Genomic DNA, 20,156 nt, shown 5'->3' with positions numbered 1-20,156 from the left:
CCTTTCAGATAATATTTTGTTCCAGCACTTTTCACATATATTCATTCCAGGATTAATTGTCCCCTACTGAACCTTCAGGATTTTCATGTCCTCTTTTGCATGTGCATATTTTTGTGTATTAACTAGTGCTTATTGGGGTATAAATTACAAGGTGCCTCATCGCCAACACAGATCATTAAAAATAGAAAGACTTTTTTCCAAAATGTGTGAGAAAATCATCTTCCCCTTAAAAGTCCAGTCAGGTCTGTTCCCACACTCTTTCTTTATGTGAGTTAGTCAGCTATTTCCTTTTCTCTTCTCCATACTTTCTAATCCATTGAAGACATTCATTTTTACGATGTCCCATTCTACAATATATTTCACCTGAAATGTATTCTTACCCCATTTCATATGCAGGTTTCTGAAAGATGTTTGTTATTTATAGGGGAGTATCATACGTAGAACTATCTCAAATAATTGCCCAAACTTTGTCTTGCGTACATTTTTTTAGCATTCTTCATGTCTGAATCAAGACTTGAAATATGGTAAAGTGCTGAAATGTGACTGAAATCAAGACCTCTCCAATCTACAGGTCCTTCAAGTGGTTTCTAGCAGTAGAATAGATGCCTACTGTCGATTTAATAGTGTGATCCAGAATTGTCTTTGAGAGCAATTATTTTCCAGTAAGTTACAGAGAACTTGTCCAAAAAGGTAGCAGCATCGAATTCCCTGCAACCCTAAGAAATGCTTTCCTGATGCTCCTTCACAAAAGACACTAGGCATGGATTTGCCCAGGAGGGTAGCTCCCTCAGCAACCTCCGTCTCCTTTCCACTCATGTTCCCATCACAGTGCCACTGCCAGCCCCACAGCAGCAGCAAGAGGGTGAAGAGACCAAAACCATTTGGGGGTTTTGCCCATCAGACCCACCATACCACGCCAGATGTGGGGACAGATGGTTCCTCGGACTGGAGGGTCTCAGTGCCTTGTTCAGCATCCCCAAGTCCCCCGTCATGCAGTTGTGGCTGTGCTGGACACACACACATGCTCCCAGCCATATAAAGTCACGTTGCTTAAATGGAATAAATGCATTAGTCTGTTCTTTCCCTTCTCTCATCCTTTAGCCAGGGGCAGCACAGAGTTTTTGTTTAGGTTTGGAGAGAAAAGATAGCTCTTAACATTCAGGGCTTTGGTCTACAAGATAGAGATGTGTCCGTGATGCTTCAGGACAAATGCCAGCTGATAGATAGGGCAGCAGGAGCCTTTTTTGAGAAAGCTGAAAGAACAGAACTAGCCTTGAACCTAGCCGTTGGCTCTATCTGGGGAAAAAAATATTTTGAGCTTGCTAATAAGGTCTGCTATCTTTTGTTTATTTAGAGAAAGGTCTGAAACAAGGGCATGACAATACAGTGTAAGCAGCATATTCATATCTACATATCACGCAGAGTACGAAGGATTTTTATTATTATTTTTTAACTCAGATTGGTAAATCTTCACTTGAGAGATTTAACTCACACCCAGTTTTCACCATGTTCACTTTGAGTTTAGCAGAAAGTTAAGCAGGTCTAAAAAGCCTGCTCTTTCCAAACCTGCTTGTTTACACAGGGGTATTCATTACTCTGTGCTGCAATTTATTTTGAAATGAAATTTACCCTCCTCATCGAGATGGTGAGTTTTATACAATCTGAAGTATGTAGATACACATGCAAAAGCGAGGGATGGCTATTGTAAATCATTACCTTGGCAGTGCTCCAAAGCCCTCAGGGCTTCAGCTGTTACACTGATAGAACAGATAGAAGCTTTACATAGAATTAATCCAAGTCAGTCACAAAAACAATAATATACCTATGTAAGTCTTGTGAAAATTAGCATTGCTTTCTGGAAATGCTTGAAAATTATCTAGTATACAGATGTACAGAGATAATACATGATCATACAAATAACAGAGGGGACTTAGAAGAAGTCATTTATAAACTCCAGCTGACACATGCCTCAATAGAAAAGCCTGGGGAGGTGGAAATGGAAGCATATCATAAAAAAAAAAAAAAAACAAACCTCATTATTTAAAATACTTTATGTTTCAGTATAGCCTTATTTATGTTGTCAATTTTTAAAGACTCTATGACATCATTAGCATCACAGTAAATGAGATTTAGAGATCTTTCCTTTTTTTTTTTTTTTTTTTTAATAAGAATAGAAATACAGACACATTTTCCCTTGGGTGGTATGGTTTAATCGGGTTATTTTTTATAAGGCTTTTTTCAAACTGATCAGAATAGTCTGAGACATGTCAGAGAAATCTTGTTGCGTTAAATAAGCCTTTAATAATATTTCACAGCTGATTACTTTGTGAATTAATTTGCCCTTGAGCAGAAGGAAATGGTCAGTGGGACCCTTGTGTTTGGGCATAGTACAAAGGAGCTGTAATCACTGTATCAGTACCTGGCGAGAGTACTGGAAAACAGAAGGATGAGTAATGGAGAAAAAGAGACAGGAATTATACAGCAAATGTAACTGGTGTATCCCACACTACCTGCTGGTTTAAGAGGCCTCTTTCTCTCCTCCTTGAAATGCAGACCGTCTCTGCTCAAGTTCATTGGCTTAAAGTGAAGGGAGTTATCACACAATTATGCAGTTTTTGCCATTTGTAACCCCTGAACAGATTCTCACCCAGCAGCTCTCTTTAAACCTGGAAAAGGTCAGGCCCTAGCTCCTTCAGTCTTTATTATTAAAAGCTTCCTGTGTGGTTTTACTGTAGAGAAAGAGGCAGTGACCTTACATTTAATCTCATCAAAGACTCTGTGCCGTAACTTACTTAAAAGACTCCTTATGCAGGGTAGTTTTAGCCAAGGAGTCTTTCGCCAGACGATGTTATTTTTAAAGCAGCGTGCAGAATATCCCTTTGCTGCAGACTCCAACTGCTGACTAAGCAGCCTCTCCACTGCCTGGAGTAACAAGAACCGAGAGGTCTGAGGGGATCTGTGCTCAGCCAAATCTATCCCATATGCATGCAAAACCCGGTTGAAATCAGTCATGAGGCCGTACTGCTGTATAGGAGTACGTGTGATTTATGGCAAGGCAAAGGATTTGCAGAATCCTCCCTCTTTGGTGGTTTCATTTTTTAATGCTTCAGCCTGAACAAAGATAATTTTCTCTTAATGAAACAAAATAGAGTAATTAGCTCCTCAGCTTGTGCATATGTTTCCCCAAAACGCTTTTGCTGAGTTTCTGAAGTGCACAGGACTTCCACTTTTAACCACTGTTAGAAGTTCTCTGTTTAAAAATGCAGCAGACATATCATGAAAAAAATGTTTCTGCTGTGAGCTCTGCGCTCACGCTCTGATAAATGCCTTGTCACATTTGCTCTGCTTTGTACTTGGAAAGATTCGTATTTGTTTGCTTTTATGTTTGTACACCTCTCTGGATTTTGTGCGCGGTCTCTGGGCAGGGATGAGTCCGCCAGGGATGACGGCTTCTGAGCACGATGTGCTGTTCTGCATTTGGCTTTTCTCCACAAGGGTTAGGTGGAGCTGGACGATGGATGAAAGGTTCAAACTCTGTCTCGGAAAAGCCACTTCTCGGCCTTTTCCACTGAAAAGAGTCACTGCATCATTCACTTCTGGTTCAGGAAAACTCCCTAAGCCAAGTTACTGTTCCTAAAGAGGAAGTGTCCCTGGAAGTGTGCAAGGCCAGGCTGGATGGGGCTTTGGGCAACCTGGTCTGGTGGGAGGTGTCCCTGGCCATGGCAGGAGGTTGGAAGTAGATGGTCTTTAAGGTCCCTTCCAACCCAAACAATTCTGTGATTCTATGAAGGATGGGGGCAAAAAAGTGTTGCCTTGTACTTGCAGCACAGAACGGAAGGTCCTGGTTCCTTTCTTTACCTTGGAAAGATAACTTCACCTCTCCACGCCTCAGTTTATGAAAAGTAGGAAAATGCTACTTAGTGTTATTACCAATCAGTTTGAACACTGTGAGGCTAAACCGAGGCACTTCAGCCTTGCACAGCCCCGCTGTTGGTGGTGTGAAATACACAAAGTAAGCAGGTGGGAAGGGAAGCCTGGCTCACCTTGCTGCTTGGCTGGCTCTCCCAGGAGCAGGACTCGGCCTCCTGTGGAGTGATGCCTTGCTGGAAGGAGTGGTCGCCCAGGCAGGTCTGGCACAGGGGAGCCTCCAGCTCCGAGTCCCCCGCAGGTAAGTGCATCACAGTGGACCCCGGGTATTTGAGGCTGGCGTTTGGGTGCTTTTCCACACTAACCATCGGGCTCTTAATCCACCTCCGTACCTGTTGACACAGAAAGAGATCATGGACTCCCTTTGCCTGTTTTATGGCAAAAGCTGGGATAGAGCAGCGGGGTTTCTAATGTGGATAAAGGCACAGATTGGGGAAAATAATCAGATATAATTGTAGGATCAGATGCCATATAGGTTATGGTGTGTCAGCACCACAGGGCTCTTTTGGGCTGAGAATCATTTGCTGCTTTGTGCAAGTCTTTCATCAGTTTATCTACAGTAACGACTTTTCAGGCTTTATAAAGATATTAAAGTATATGATAGACTCCTGAGAAGAGGAAAACAACTACCTGAAGCAAGTACTCCCAGCCTAGACAGCTCAATTCTCCTTCTTGAGAGAAAGCAGCCTGTTTTTGCAGGTATGAAATAGTAATCGCATAAATTGTCTGCAGTCCCTTTCCAACAGAAGTATCTTTTGTTCATATCTGACCTCACGTACCATCTCAGCCTTTTCTGTGCCTCCTGCTGCTACATTCGAGGGTCCGTTTCTGCCAATGACCTGCCCTGGATTTTGGCCCTGACCCCTCTAAGCTGCCTCCCCCTGTGTCTCCTTTTCCTGATCTCCCTGTGCAGGACGTGGTGCGCTGCAGCAGGAAGCACCTGATTCACAGGTGCAGCACACTGTGCTCTCAGGGCTTAGTGTGAGCCCTGTGCACAGTTTGCCCTTCCTTTCACTTCTCTGACTGTCTCTTTTACGGCACGTGAATTGAACGTGCTGCGGTTTCTAAGTGAGGAGCCAGAGGCTTTCCTGAGCTGTTTTTCCAACCCATTTTGTGCAAAGGAAGCAGAGACAGCAGCGTGGTCTGTGTTACGTTTGCACCCAATCTGTTCAAAACACAGTTGACAAACATACATTTATCTCCGTTCCCATTTACTCTGCCTTTTGGGTGCAGACAGTAGGAGCGTATGAGGACACGTGCTATCAGGACTGACTGCTGGACCAGCTCCTATTTGCCCTGTGAGCTGAAACCTCCATAGGTGGCAGGGAGCGGGGCAGCACTGTCCTGCCTCACCCTCCGCTCACTCAGCTTCCACCAAGGGGAAGCCAGGAAGAGCATTTGGCCTCATGCTGCATTAGGGGATGATGTTTGCCATAAGATGATGCTTTACATCAGGAAAATAAACTTTTTTTATGTTGCATTAGTCATAAGCGTGATGCCAAGTGTTTGGTTAGCAGTGGGAGTCTCTGCCGCAGCAACTGGTTACCACGATGGCTTGTGGCAAACAAACAGAGTGAAACGTGTCTGACCAGCCTCCTTCTGGTGACTCCTCGCTGAGTGATACACCCACGATTGCCCTGCTTTGCTGACCCGCCGGAAATCTCAAGGTTAGGAACATTTTTTCTTTCCTCTCTATGGAAACCAAGCAAACAGATGTCCGTCTGTGGGTAAACGTGCCAATTCCCGCTGCATTCTCCGTCTGCAGTTTCTGGTGATGCCACTTGGTGTGGACCGTGTCAGCCCCTAGTTCTGTGCTCTGGAGCACCCTTACAAACCCAGCACCCCATTTGCCCATTACAACTTCTGGATGCAGTAGAAAGCAGGTGCAATGTCTGCATGCTTTGGTAACAGTTTTTTTCAGAATTAAAACCCGAGTGCCTAAAGTTTTGTAGAATCATTTTTCCAGGACGTTAAAACCAAAATATATTTTTTTATTGAACTTCTCTGCTTTCATAATTCCTAAACTCCCTAACAGTGCTGAGAGATTTTTTGCTCACCGTTTTCCTTATGCAGACTTTTCTGACTTCAGGTTGGTCGGTTGAAGTTGCAGGAGGGAAGAATTATTTTTTTCAGATTTCGTTTCAATAAACATATTTCGAAACTGTTCTTTTGACTCTAGCATGTTTTAAACACATTTATTTTGCCAAACATAATTGTTTCTATGGTTGTTAAGCACATCATTAATTATGTTACTTTCTCCAAGTAAATTCATAGTTATGTGTCTCGATCAAATTCCAGAACATGGTATGTTGAAAAGAATAATTATGTTCCTGGACAAAAAAAAACCAGCAACGACCACCAACCAACAAGCCTAAAACCAAAAAACAACCAAACCTACCAACCATACAAACAAAACAAAACAAACAACAACAACAACAACAAAACCCACATGCTTGATTTTCCAGGGGTGTTTTATTATGGGAAACATACAGTACTTCGAATATCATTTCAAGAGGAGTAAACTGTTCATTTTGACCTTTTCTTTTGTTATTCTGGTGATGTTAAGTATTTTCTGACCTGTTTCTGCCTTTCTTCCTTGATATCCTGCATCTTCAGTCAGATATTTATGGGCGAGCCAGCAAGCATGCATAAAAGAACCAAATAGGCAGCATTGAGGGGGCTGTATCGCAACAAGGTGCAGGTTCAGTTTTGCTCAAAATTTAAGGGACATATCCCAGTCTTTTGTTCAAGACTGCTTGATTATATAGCATCAGCCCAGGAAGGAACTCAAATGAAAATCTGGGTTTGAGATTCCATTGAGCCAATGATGTTCAGCTTTGTGATTTCAAATTCAGGACATTTGCAGTGACACAGTTAATCATAATTTATGTCACAGATTCATCTGTTTCCATTTACAAATCTCTAGTGTGCCTAGGTATTGGGGAGCATTCAAACTGTGACCTGGGTACCATCTCAACCATAATGAGAAATGAAAAAGAAATATAATTACATATACTGCTCTGATCTTATTGCTCTGTTCAGTACAACAGGGTTTCAGGGAAGCTAAGGTGAAAAAATTTCTGCAGGAGCTAGCTTAGAGACTTAACAGAGTAGCAGGATTTTTTTAATTTTTTTTTGGTAGCTGGAAGTAGTTCAAATAAGTTAGCCCCTCCAAAGTTCAAATGGACCCACAGAGATGAGAGTTAAAACAATTCTACTTCTCCTCTGTTGAACAGGGTGAAGTTCATGTTCACAGACATTCAGCCGCTTTGCTCAGTTTGTGGTGTTGCGTTGACTCGGCAAAATTCAGCAAAGCCTCAAATGTGGGCTCCGCACCCGCCGACTGGGGTGCAGGCTGAGGCTGAGCCAGTGCTGCTACTTCGGTGGGTGCCAAATGCTGTGGCGAGAGTGCTTGTGCTTGTTATTTTTAGGTGTTGGCTACATGGATGTGTTAATGTCCACTGACCTAAATATGAAGTAGTTAAGCATGCAGCAAAGTGTCGTGTAGACAGCTTGCTCCAGCATTAAAACAGACTTAATTCATCCTGTAGCCATTTGCTTCATTTATCTAGCTTAAAATTTCTGTGCTGATTGTGAATTAAAATGTCCATGAGGACCTTAATGACATTGAACTAATCTTCTGTAATTTTACATCTTTGGCTAATTCAGACTAATGTCCCTTAGTGTCCCTCTGCAGATAAACCCTACATTTGCCTTTTAAATTTCACAGATAATGCAGAGTAAAGTGAACAGAAGAGAATGATAATTGTTACCAGTGCTCAGAGTGGAAAACCGTATGCTTCGCCACTGACTTTTGATGTTTATGGCCATCCAAAAGCATTGAAAACGTTGATCTGAAACTGCAAGTATGATTTGGCACCACCTCCATAGCAGCTGGGCCAAGAACAGACTTCTGAAGAAAAACAGCTTCCCTGGGTTTTAGCTCTGCAGGTCTCAGGTTTCTATTGAGGTTTGTAGATTATATGTTACTTCTCAGAGTGACTCATTTACGTTTATTGAAATGTTATGCGTGCATGTTAGTCATTGAATTGTAAGTATACACCATAGGTTTTTGTCTAGCTTTAACCTTAATAGACTTCAAAGATTTTTACATATTTAATATTTACATTTACACTAGCACTAGACAAGCACCTTAGATCTATTGCTCTCTGTTTGACTTGGGCTATCTTAAATGTCACCAAAGATTTCCAAGTGCAATGCTTCATTCCTTTGAACTCACTTCCACTTAAAAATCTCCAACACTGAATTGCACAAAAAGAAGAACAATTTTGAAGAATTTTCTCACAGTTGCTTCCCCAAATAACAAAGACAGAAAGATTAACAAGGAGCAGATGATAGCTCATTATTTAGGGAACTGTAAGATGTGCAGATACTGCAGTGCTAGTGCATCATTCTTCGCAGTAATGTAAGGTATATTTGATTATTCAAATATATTTTTATTCTTAACATGATATCCAACTACCAGTAAATAAACTATAGCCTGCTCCCAGCTACAGGAAGCAATTCTGTTCCAAACTCCTTCTGAAGATTTATGTACTTTCATTTCAAAACAAGGCTCTTTAAACCCTCCAGGCAATGCTCTCCACCGTTACAGGGTATAAGCAGCTGACTCAAAGAGTGGCTGAAGTAATCAGGATAGAGCTGAGCAGTTCAGAAAAGTGCACCAGTTCCTCTTGTCCCATCTTGACTGTAGGTTCATTACGCCTTTTTCTCATCAAGAGCTCACATCCGCTAGAAATTACTTCTGCTACATGCCCATTGTGGAGCACCCAACAGCTTCTGATTAAGCTATAATTGCGCTTATGAGATTTGCTGTTCCCAAACTAATCCTTTGAAGGTGCAACCTCCTAGGCCCATGCAGATGGTCTTGAGTCTGCTTTGCTGGTGGTGTGAGCTGAGCAGCTGCCAGTGATCTGCACATCAGCATCCCGTCATGCTCAGGGATACTGTCCCTTGCTGCTTGCTGAGGCTGAGCAAGAGACCATCCGTACCCATCCATGCAGACAGGGTTGAGATTTGTCAAATATTGCCTTAGTGCTATTACCTAGAAGTTGATTCCAAATGTTTCAGTGAACCCTTGCCATGTCTTCTTTGGAGAGAATAAAATTCAAAGCAAAAAAATGTAGCTCAACAAAATTAACTGAAGAGTAATCAGCTTTAATACATCTACTAACATTTATAATTTTTGAAAAGAGAGTTTTGAAGATCTTAATACAACTCATTTAAACTTTTCAAAGCACAGAATTTTCACATTTTCAAGTCAAATGGCTTTTCTTTTTCTTTTTCTTTTTTTTTTTTGGGGGGGAGGGTGGGCATAACTATGGTATATTTAAATTAAGGGAGAATAAAGAGATTTAGACAGATGGCTTGCTCTGAAATGATCAGAACAAAAATTTTTGGCTGAGTAAAATCAACTTTTTCTTGAGAGCTTCAATTTGTTTAGATATTTCTGATTTTGACTTTTTCATCTAAATTTGCTGTGGGAATTAAATGCATGTGAAATGGTAAATTTACTTCTCACCGTAGTTTTCTGTTTGTTTGTTTGGGATAGAACAATTTGTTTGGAACAAATGCAGTTAGCTTCATAGTCACAGACCTTCATGGTTAAGAGTAAACTTAAGTATACCTCTTCACCCTGTCACTTTTTTTGTTGTTGTTTTTTACTTCTGCTTTTACTGGAACATCAAAGACCTTCGAAGTTAACCAAAGCTGTTCAGTATTTCTTATCTTTCTTGCAGTGACTGTAAACTGTAAACAAAATTGATGACATTTTGCCTATTCTTTCAAGAGAAGTGAGTTCATAAGTATTGCACACCCTTCTGGGATGTAGTTATTTGCCACTAATCCTAAACTAAATTAAAATGTGACTGTTCTTGTCATAAACAAGAGAATAGCCTTAAATACCCCTTTTCCAATCATGGATTGTAATATCAATGTTAAAGTGTATATATATATATATACACACACATATATATATATATTAAAAGTCTCTTTATTTTCTGAATCTTGTTTGCTCTAGTTTCTTTGTTTGCTTTACTTGCTAAAACCATGATATCCAACAGTGATAATCTCTCAGACTAGAAATTGCCAGATGTGATTAAATGAGATTTGCCAAGTTCCAAATTTTTTTCCACTCATTGCTTTTCCTCTTATGCAATAACAAACAGATATGGCTTTTAATTTCATGTGGCTCAGTTGTCAATGGCATCAGTCAACTCAGCACAATTTGTACTTTAATCAGGTATTCATAAGTCAGTCCCAATCACTGTAATAATGAGCAATATTTGCCATGAAAGAAACACCAGTACGCTCTCTGGGGGCTGCTACTGATGCAAGTGTGGCTTTAGCTGGAGTGAAGCAGGTGCTGATGGCACCTGTGGCCATTCTTTGGCATTCTCCTTGGACTTGGGGGCACTGGAAAGCCTGGTACTTCTCAGGACACCTGCGGGCTGGTTCGCTGACTTCACAGCTGTGGGCTGGAGTCTCAGGCATGCTGCAAACATTGGAAAAGAAAAGACCTTGTGCAGAGACCTATCGTCTTGCAGAATTAGGCCCCTTGTGAATGTAAGAGTCACTTTATTTCACTAAATTGCAGTGCCTGGTGCAGACTTCTGATTTTAGTAGGATTTAGTAAGATGATGTGAAGATACATATTCTAAGCAGTAAATGTTGATATGAATGAAGGAGGGAATACGTTCATAGACAAATTTAATAGGCCATTAAAATAACTAAAATAGCAAGCATTCGCTGAAGACCGAGGGTAAACAATTCTGGAATGGGTTAAGGGAGACTGTTGAAATCTGCTTGGTGGTCCAGTATTATCAGCCAGTTCTCAGTGAAACTTCACACCCATCAGCACATCAAGTATCATATTTAATCTGACTGCCTGTGCAACCATATGCTCTGTACAGCAGCATTTTCTTCATCTGAAACTTTGGAGAGGCTTTCTTCCCATTTTTGTGTGGGATTGGAATAAAGCACTCAGTATGTGTTTGAACTCTTCTGTATTTAAATTTCAATTTTTCATAAATGTCCCTGTTTGCATCATTTTGTAAGTTTTTATGGCTCTCAGTCAGCTACTATTTACTCTACGTGTTGCATTGCAAAGTGTCTGGGTATCCATTTCCCTACCAGACAGTATCGGATGTCTTAGCTGTGATCTAGGTCTGTGCGTGTGTTTGTTCTAGTTTTGCCTCCAAGTGATATCAAATGTACTTTTCTCCTTCTCTGATTGCAGTTCATCCGATCCCTTCTTTCCTTTTCCCGCATTATCTAATTGCACCTCGGACCAGGATTTGAATTTTCATCCATTATGTAAACTGTAGGTGGACACAGAGCTCTTGGAATCATCTCCCCCGAGCCTTGGGGGCAACAGTCAGGAAACCTATTTAAATTACAATTAGGGAGTTTATGGAATGAAAAGCTCCATTGTTCAAACTGTATACAGTCATCCACTTAAATGGAAAGTGGTAAAAGAGAGGCAGGCTGATTAATGCTCAGCCTGAGATATATCATTACTCTCTAGTTGGCTTCGACATTTAATTTGTCATGTCCCATGGGAAATGCAGCACAGCAAAAGAAGTAGTTTGTCAAATCACCTCAAGCTATTTCTTTCCCTCTGGAGCCCTGAAACACATCACTTTGTTGATTAATAATCACATTTTATTTTATAAAGGAAAGTGAAGGGCAACTCTCTGCTTAGTCATCATTTGCCACTCTCTGCAAGTGGAAAAGCTGCTTGCTAAAAGCAGGCTGAGGCCAAATAGCAGAGCACATTGCTTCCACTCAGGCCTAGATGAACGTGGCTGGATTTATGGAGAGTTCAGCTCTTCAAGCATGCCAGGAGAAAGGTTGCCTGTATTTCAGGGAAATTCTGGGAAGGAAGAACAGTCACAGTTCAGGGTGGTGGGTGCAGGGAATGACCATGTTGTTTACAGGAGCCTCGGTCAAAGGCACAGGGTGTTGCAAGACAAGGGAGTATAATTTTGGCTGGGACATGACTCCTGTGAGCCCTTGGGAAAGCAGTCCCGGTTCCCTGGGGTTTGATTTCTCCTCCTACCCTTCACTTCCTTTGCTGTTTCATCATAAACTCTTTAAGACCTCTTTGTGGAGAGCCTCCACGTTTGTGGCCACCTGTAGGTATGACTTAATAGATACCATGAAGAAAAGCACATGACAGTGTATGTGATGATCTTAAGTGGATGCTGTTCGTGATCCTCCTGCTATCCCAGCAACTACTTTTGCCATAAAGGCTGGATTAGAGGATTGACTTATTTTAGTTCTCTTTCTTTGATGTGTCAGGTGTAATAAGCTTGTACAGTCTCCATTTGCATCTGGCTACCCGGATTTAACCAATTGCCATACAGCCACTGGGCAAGCTGGTTTGGTGTAAATGTCCATAACTCCACCAAGCTCAGTGACCTTCAGATCTTGTCTGCAGGTTTTCTCCCATGGAAACCAGCACACAGGGAGGAGGACACAGTTCTCACGGCATGACATGGACTGTGGCATCTACCTGGGTCTGAGGGCAGGGAAGTATTTGGGGGTCCCCCAGACCAAGTACACACCCCTGGTACATGCTGAGGGTTTGACCTGCCCTGTGTCACATCTCTGCTCGGGTTCATCACGTTATGACAAATATCTCAGGGCTTTTGTCATGGTTCTTAACCAGCACTTCATTGCTATTTACACACACTCTCACTTTCCCACACCAAAGCATTTCACTTGCCATAACAGCATCTGGCAGAAATCAAATTTATCTCAGAGGAAGCATAGTAAATGTTTCTATATTTGTTGTTGTCAACAGTTGCAGTGTTAACACTTGAAGTAAATAAGGCAGATTTTTATGATCTTAAGCGTGAATGACATGTCTCCAGGCAGCAAGTCAGCGAAGGCGAGATTCTGAAAAAATATGTCAGCATGTGACTGCAGTCAGGCACCAATACCAAAAGATGCTGGGTACCAGTATGGCTTGGGGAATTTGAGCTCCTCTAAGCATGTGTTTAAGTATTCCTGCTGAATACGTTGCATACACGTAAGTCAAGGCACAAAGAGTAGCAGAAAGCTAAGGCACACCATTAATACCAGTAACAAGGTTTCATGAGCACACAGAAAACTGCCTGGCTGATTTTCCTGTTCCACTCAATGGGAAAGTTCTTGTGAGCTCAAATGATGCAGGAGAAAGTCTGTCATGCTCATATTTCACGTTGATTGCTAAATTGACTTTTGCTCTGTCCTTTTATTAAATGGCTGATCTGTTTGAAAAGTGGCACAAAAAAATCTAAACAACTGAACAGGCATCACTTAGGATTTTCCGCTCTTCCTTCCTCCCATGTTGTCCTTGATAACAATTGTTAGTCTCATGGGATTCTTTTCTTTGTGAATAAATAAATAACCGATGTGTTGGAATCAGGTAAGAGTTCTTGGATCAATTGTAAGCGCTGATGGCACTTGTTTCTACAGGACATGACACAATAGATTCATTGTCCACACTGATGTATAAACACACTCTCTCTGCACATTATGTCAAAGAGGAAAACAAAACAAAATGAGGTTTATTGTGTATGTGCAAATCTAATCATTCCAGGCTACCAAGCTAAAAATGCTTTTCATCTAGATCAAATAATAACAAATGAACAATACAGCCCCAAATCCAATCCAAATCATGCGAGGTTTCTTGCTTGTACCTTCGCTTCTCTATTTTATGTGAGCAAAGCTAATTTCAGTAGACCTAGGCAACGTTTATTTTAACTCCTGCCCTGATAAACACCACATCCCATGTCTATCAGTCAAAGTCTCAAAGCTGTCTGCAAGCTCCTGTGATTTTCTCAGACAGATATAGGAGCCAGGGGATGCAAGTTTGGAGGTGGATGGGCTGCAATGGTAGATTCTTCAAAAAAAGGCCAAGCAAAACAAAGATTTCTCACTGTACTTTTTCTCTCTTAAATATATTATTCTAGTTTTCTCATGCAGTAACTATTTGCATCCTTCAGTAGTCTGGGCTGAAATATCACAGCACTGTAAAGCTTAGTAGCAGTATAAGAGTAATGGCTGCAGTGGCAGAACACAATGGATGGCTGGATTCAGTACCAAATACTATTCAATAGTCATCTTTAGCTATTCAGTCAAAGGCATCATGCTGTTCAGAGCTGTGAAGCACATTCTGTATGGCCTTAATTTAATAGCTTTCTTATTTGTAAATTGAGCCTGTACCGCACTTCGCTTAACTCTTTTTGATTTGGCAGATGGTGATCCTCATAATGTGTTATATAATATTGTATATTACTAACCATCCTAATTTTTTATAGATTTTAAAGGCAGCTGGGTCCATTAGATGAGCTGATTTAGGACGCCCAGTCTTTCTGGCCCTGAAATACTGACGTACCAAAGTATTCACAGAGCTGTGAGAAGAACCGTGTAACTCAGCAAGCTGCAATATTCCAGGAGTGACTCCAGCTGGGAAATAACTGTATGACTGATGACAGGTTAGCTCCTTTGCAAGGCAAGGCTGGACTGGAATTTGGCAGCAGGGACCTCAACAGGTCATGCAGGTTCACCTGCCGTGTGCGCACAAGCCCTATGGAGTGGCAGTGCCATGTGGGCGGGTGGCTCAGCACTGCTTCGGAAGCCCACCTGAGTGCTCAGGAGCTCTTGGGTGGGCCTTTCATCTGGCGGACCCATGTGTAACACAGACAAGAGAAATGTTTGTGTTCTTCCTTTCCTGTGTCAAAGGGGATGTGTTTGCTCAAAGGCCCGTATGCCAGGAAGATAGCCGCTATTTCTCTTCCAAGCTTTTTCTAGTGGCCAATTTGCCCCTGATGTTGAGTTGCTGAGAATGCTGTCTGAGGAGAAATAGAAAGTACTGATTGATCAAATTAGTCTTTTTTAAATGGCATCCCAACTTAGATGCAGTGCATAGCAGTGTGCGAGGCACCAATACATTTAAATCAAGATTCTAAATATCATTTTATTCTGAGATGTACAAGAACTGGCTTAAACCACCATCTTCAGTGGGGATTTAAATTAACATGTGGTAGACTAGGAGAAGAAGATTTTAAAATGCAAGGGTTTTGACAAATTTGTCCAGTGCCAGATGTGATCAGTTCCTTTAAGATCTTTCATTGGTTTATCATCTTATTTTTTTCCCAGCAAGATTGCTAAAAATGAACTTAAGGGGAGTGGCACCATTTGATACATACCCTGTCACTGTAGGAAAACACATGGCTCTGAATAACTTGAAAAGAAAACATACATCTTCCTGTAGCAACTGCACAGAGTGAAAGCAAAACTCCTCAATATAAGAGACTCTTATGAGGATAACATTTGTTGGTTAATGATTAAAAACTTTCTGTGCACGATATACTTTTAAGATAAGCAATGGAATCTAGCTCAGTCTATCTGAAAGGTGGAGCCAACTTTCATGGCATTTCCATCACCCAAAGCTGCAAGTAACATTTATTTTCAGTCCGAAGAGGAGAAGACTATTATGTTCTAGCTACTTTTCAGTCTACACTGAAATTTGTTTGAATTCTTTTACAAGCTTTCCCTTGCCTTGCTCTGTGGAGACTTCCTTTCACTTGAGAAATAGGTTTTAGATTCCTTGTTGGAGAGTGAGAAATGGCTCAATATTTCAAAAACAAAACAGAAAACACAAGATGAACAAATAAATGTGAAACCTCATCCTATTGCAATTTCATTACCTATAAAACTACAGCCATTTCAATTTGTGAAACCTAGCAATTTCTCCTGCACCTGTCAAACCTGCCTGGCATTTCAATAAGTTGTTCCACATGTTGTCTTTGCTCCTTTTTTAACATAGGTTGAGAAATATGGTCTAAAAAAGGGCTACACACAGACAAAAAGTAGCTGATCAGAGTAAAGCCACATTTTCAAACTGCCAGTCATAAATAGTCATTCATACATATAAAATAAATAAAAGTTCTTCAATGGAAACTGTAGTAACAGATGTAAACCAGATACACTTGAGAAGTATGGAAACAAGGGAGGCTTTCTTTTTGCCATTTACATTATTTTTCCTTCTTAGATTGGTGTTTTTCCAGGAGCGCACACACACGCACAAGAAACATTTTGACCAGCACTTTTATCCCTCATGGTCTTCTTCTTATTACAAGATGACTGCAATAAAGATCTTTGTTTTAGAAACACAAGCTGAAGTGTAAGTCACCAACACTGACTCATCAGCTTGAAGGCTGGAGTCTTTCACATGTGAAGGCTGTTAGTTTTGGGAAGTCTGTGACTGAAGCAGCTTGTTTTGAGTCTCTTATTCCACATGCTTGGTTGTGTGTGGGTTTTCTTTTGCCTAGTTCTTGAAAGAAAAAAAAAAAAATCTGAAGTCATTTCGGGTAAAAGCCACTGGAAGCTAACACATTTTTCCTCTTAGCAAGCCAACATTTTTTGAGGGTTCGAGGCTGATCCAGTTAAACAATAACTGTGACATCAGAGAGAAGTATTTACTGTTGAAAATACCCTGCAGGTAGGAGGATATGTATGATTTCAGTTCATCGTGTCACTTTTTTGGGCTCCTGCTCACCAGTGTAAATGACTGTGTCAAAGAATAAGTGGAATAGAGAAAGAGGTGTCGCTTTGCTTAAAGAATTAACTTCATTTAGAGCAAACAGAAATTGAAGAAGGGAAGCAGAGAGAGGAAATGCCTCAGACAGACAAGTTAGCCAGGTTTTTTAAATGGACTGGATAGTTTTTCTAGTAAGGGAAATCAGAACACAGCGTAATGTTGTAGAGCTGGCCAGAGACTCTCTTGCTAGAGAGAACATTTTCAAAAGCAGTAAATGCACCAAACTCCCTGGCACTTGGCTCCTTCCAGCCCCTGCAACTTGCTCCCCTGAATGTGGGTGTGGGGAGCCTGGCTCACCTGTCTTCAATTAACCTGTTACGGCCAGGAGACTAATTTTTAGGTGGCATACCTATACCAGAGAAAGCCAGCATGTATATCTGGATCCCACATTAACGCACAGATCTGCAAAGATGTTTGGGTCTAGTAGCTGCTGAGGTTTTCTAAAACTCACAGAAGTTCCTCCAAGAACCTCATAAAGCACAGTGCTTGGCTGGATTCTCCATCATCTTGCAATGGAGAAGAAACAATCTCTCCCTTCATTTCTGTATGAGCCTATTCAATCCACAGGCTACTAAACTGTGAAGGTCCAGGTGGGTTAGGTCTTGCAGGGAAAAACAGGGGAAGTACAAAGAACAGGAGAAATCTGGTGAAAAGGAAAAGATTTATTTATCTATCTAACTTTTGGAGGACTGCCAGTATGCTTGGAACTCTACAGAAAGAGAACTCATAAGGCTTTTGTCATATCTAGTTACAGCTCTTTCAGGTTTAGTATACACTGAATAATTGGGGGGTGGAATGAACAATCTCTCAGTAACTCAGTTCTTTTCAACATTCCTTAATTAATCTTAAATAGAGAAGGAAAGAATAAATTTAGTCCAGGCAAGGTGTCCTAGAGCAGTCACCTTTGCTCCCTCAGCAGTTCTGTGCTCAGAAGTGCAGAACAAAAGAAGAGCCATAAAAAAAAAAAAAAAAAAAAAAACTTTTGAATCTAAAATGAGATTAGTTCCTCTCACAGAGGATGGTGGAGGATATATATGTGAAAACAGTGAGCTCAACATGAGCTCTCTGCTCTAATGGAAATTTCTGACAACATGAACCAAATCTCACAGTATCCTTATCAAAAACACAGACCTCCAATGGTCCAGATCTTGGATCTCTTTGTAAAATCCAGTGAGATTTTTTTCTTTTCCCTGGAAATATTTTGGAAGGGAGTACAGAAGAAATTTTAACTGGGGAACTTCAGAATAGCACTGGGGATGCTACTCAGTTGCCTTGATGGGGCCTAAAAGGTCGGTCTACACCACATCTAGCAGGCCTGTTCCCAGTTTTGTCATGTACTGGAGGTCAGTGCATAGAGATTAATAATGGAGTTCTGTCCTTTTTATAAAAAAATACACATGCACAAATTCCACTTTCATTGCATGGTTGTTCTAAAGACTAGAAAACTCTTGGCCAAGGATGTATGGAGGAGCCAGTATCACAAATCCTGTATATATACTTAGGCAGGTGGTGCCCAGAGATACACCTCACCACCTCAGCGCAGCCAATAATTTGATTGCAGTGATGACAGGCATAGAAGACATTCAGGTCTAGACTGGTGTCAGGGCAGCAGGAGGGTCTTTTCTGCTCCACCACACAGAGATATATTCTGCAAAATCTCTCTCGCTCTCTCAATCTGTGTGTGTGTGTGTAACCTGGTTGTTTCATTTGTAGCAGAGCCAGGAAGAATGAACCAGAACTGGAATAATGAACTTGACAGAGAAGTGACTGTGGAAATACAAAAATGTAATCTATGGATGGATCAAATGCCCTGTTTTCAGAGAGGCAATGGGAATACTGGCACTGTTTGATTCTCTGAAAATGCTATGAAGTTATCAAGGCTTTAAAGCAGTACAGTGTCGGCCTAACTACACATCCACTGTGCCTTACTCAACATGTAAGGGAGTCCAATTAATCCATGTGAGCTTGGTGACCAATGAATACCCCTGACTGCAGGCTGAATCTTTAGACTGCAAATCCACAGAGTTGCTGAGCACTGAACAGCATTTAAGTTCATCTACTTTCTGAGAGGTCATACTCAGCCTTGACCAGTAATATTAAATAAAAAGATTTGGTTATTAATTAATGTTGCATTTTTAATTTGCTAAACAAGCTAGAAATAAGGATAAAGTCAATGACATCACTGTAGAAAGGGACAAGGTGTTTGTGGAGCAAAAGAGATGACAACATAGAGAGAGGATGCAAAATTGGGGTCACGGTGTACATGTTTCTCATCACATCTCCAGTTTGTTGGCCTAAGAAACAAAGGCCACACTAATTAGCTAAAGATTGCTTTGGTTTGGGGTACTGGAGTTGAACATGAGCTGAAATACCTGAACAGATTTCTGAAGATACTTCTCACAATAGGGAATATTGCCTCCCACTGCTCCACACGTGCTCTGGATTAGTTGGTATTTTGGAATAATTATTTCTGTATCACATTTGAGTTTGCTCACTGAAGTCTGTTCAGACCAAGATAATAGTAGGTGTGCATTTTAGGCATGTAAATACATATGTCTTGCTTCTTTCTAAGGTGCAATACAATAGGGTGAGATCCTGGCTGCATAGGCAGGCAGCAAGTTTGTTACAACATATAACAGAAAAAAAGGTCTGTGAGTTAAAAAACTAAGTTTGAAAAACATTTCAGTATTTTGTTTTGATCACAGTATGAGGATGATAATCCCAAGCATCTGATCAGAAGATAAAGATTATGAGAATCTGACACATTTTTGTTGATTTCATGCACCTTCCTCCAATAAGAGATTAGGCCTCATTTGAGTGACTATAAATCCTTGTAGACGATGGATACGTCACTTTATTTGAGGAACAGAAATGATATCTTGAGTGCTGTGCTCTGAATTATTATCACCAAATTTTCTTTTATTATTAAAATAGTCTGCATAACCTTTACTTTCAAGGATTCTTACAGAGAAACAATAGAAATCAACTTGACAAGAGTTCAAACAAGAACTGAATCACAGTTTGTAATCATTAGCTGCAGGTTGTAAGTTCCTAATACTGGACATTTTCCCAGATGCATAACTTCAGCAGCAGCATAGCCATTGCTAACTTTATTATAGGTTTTCATATCACAGGCTGTCCTCCACCAACATTACTTTCCATTATCTTCTCTTTAGATGCCTTTTCTAATAGCTCTTCTTTGCGTCACAGCATAGCAGTTAGTCAGAAAGGCTTTACACAGAGGATTCCCACAGTGACTTTGTTCCCATAGCATAGAGGTTTAGTTCAATGCTACAACCAGAAAAGATGAGGTTACAATGTCTCCTCTGATAGCAACCAGAGGTGCTATTCTGGACCTCTCTCTCACCAACAAGAAGGGGCTGGTGAAGAATGTGAGGCTCAAGGGCAGCCTTGACTGCAGTGACCATGAAATGGTAGAGTTCAGGATCCTTAGGGCAGCAAACTCAGTACCCTGGACTTCAGGAGAGAAGACAGGCCTATTCAGGGATCTGCTTTGTAGAGTACCATGGGGTAAACCCTGGAGGGAAGAGGGACCCAAGAACGCTGGTTAATATTCAAGCATCACCTCCTCCAAACTCAGGAGCAATGCATCCCA

At 41.0% G+C, this 20,156-nt stretch overlaps 1 protein-coding gene across 2 annotated transcripts in view; it reads right to left on the bottom strand.

Annotated features, from left to right (window-relative positions):
- The window catches only part of LOC125184214 (uncharacterized), a 54,288-nt gene that overhangs the window by 19,928 nt on the left and 14,204 nt on the right, over nt 1–20,156 (bottom strand). For both annotated transcript variants that reach the window (XM_048075764.2, XM_066994256.1), the window contains one exon: nt 4,044–4,259. In XM_048075764.2, coding sequence (XP_047931721.2) covers nt 4,044–4,259 — 216 coding nt within the window. The remainder of the gene's footprint in view (nt 1–4,043; nt 4,260–20,156) is intronic.

Source organism: Anser cygnoides, chromosome 3 (assembly GCF_040182565.1).
Source record: "Anser cygnoides isolate HZ-2024a breed goose chromosome 3, Taihu_goose_T2T_genome, whole genome shotgun sequence".
Lineage (NCBI taxonomy): Eukaryota > Metazoa > Chordata > Aves > Anseriformes > Anatidae > Anser > Anser cygnoides.
This window is presented reverse-complemented; position numbering and strand designations above follow the sequence as displayed.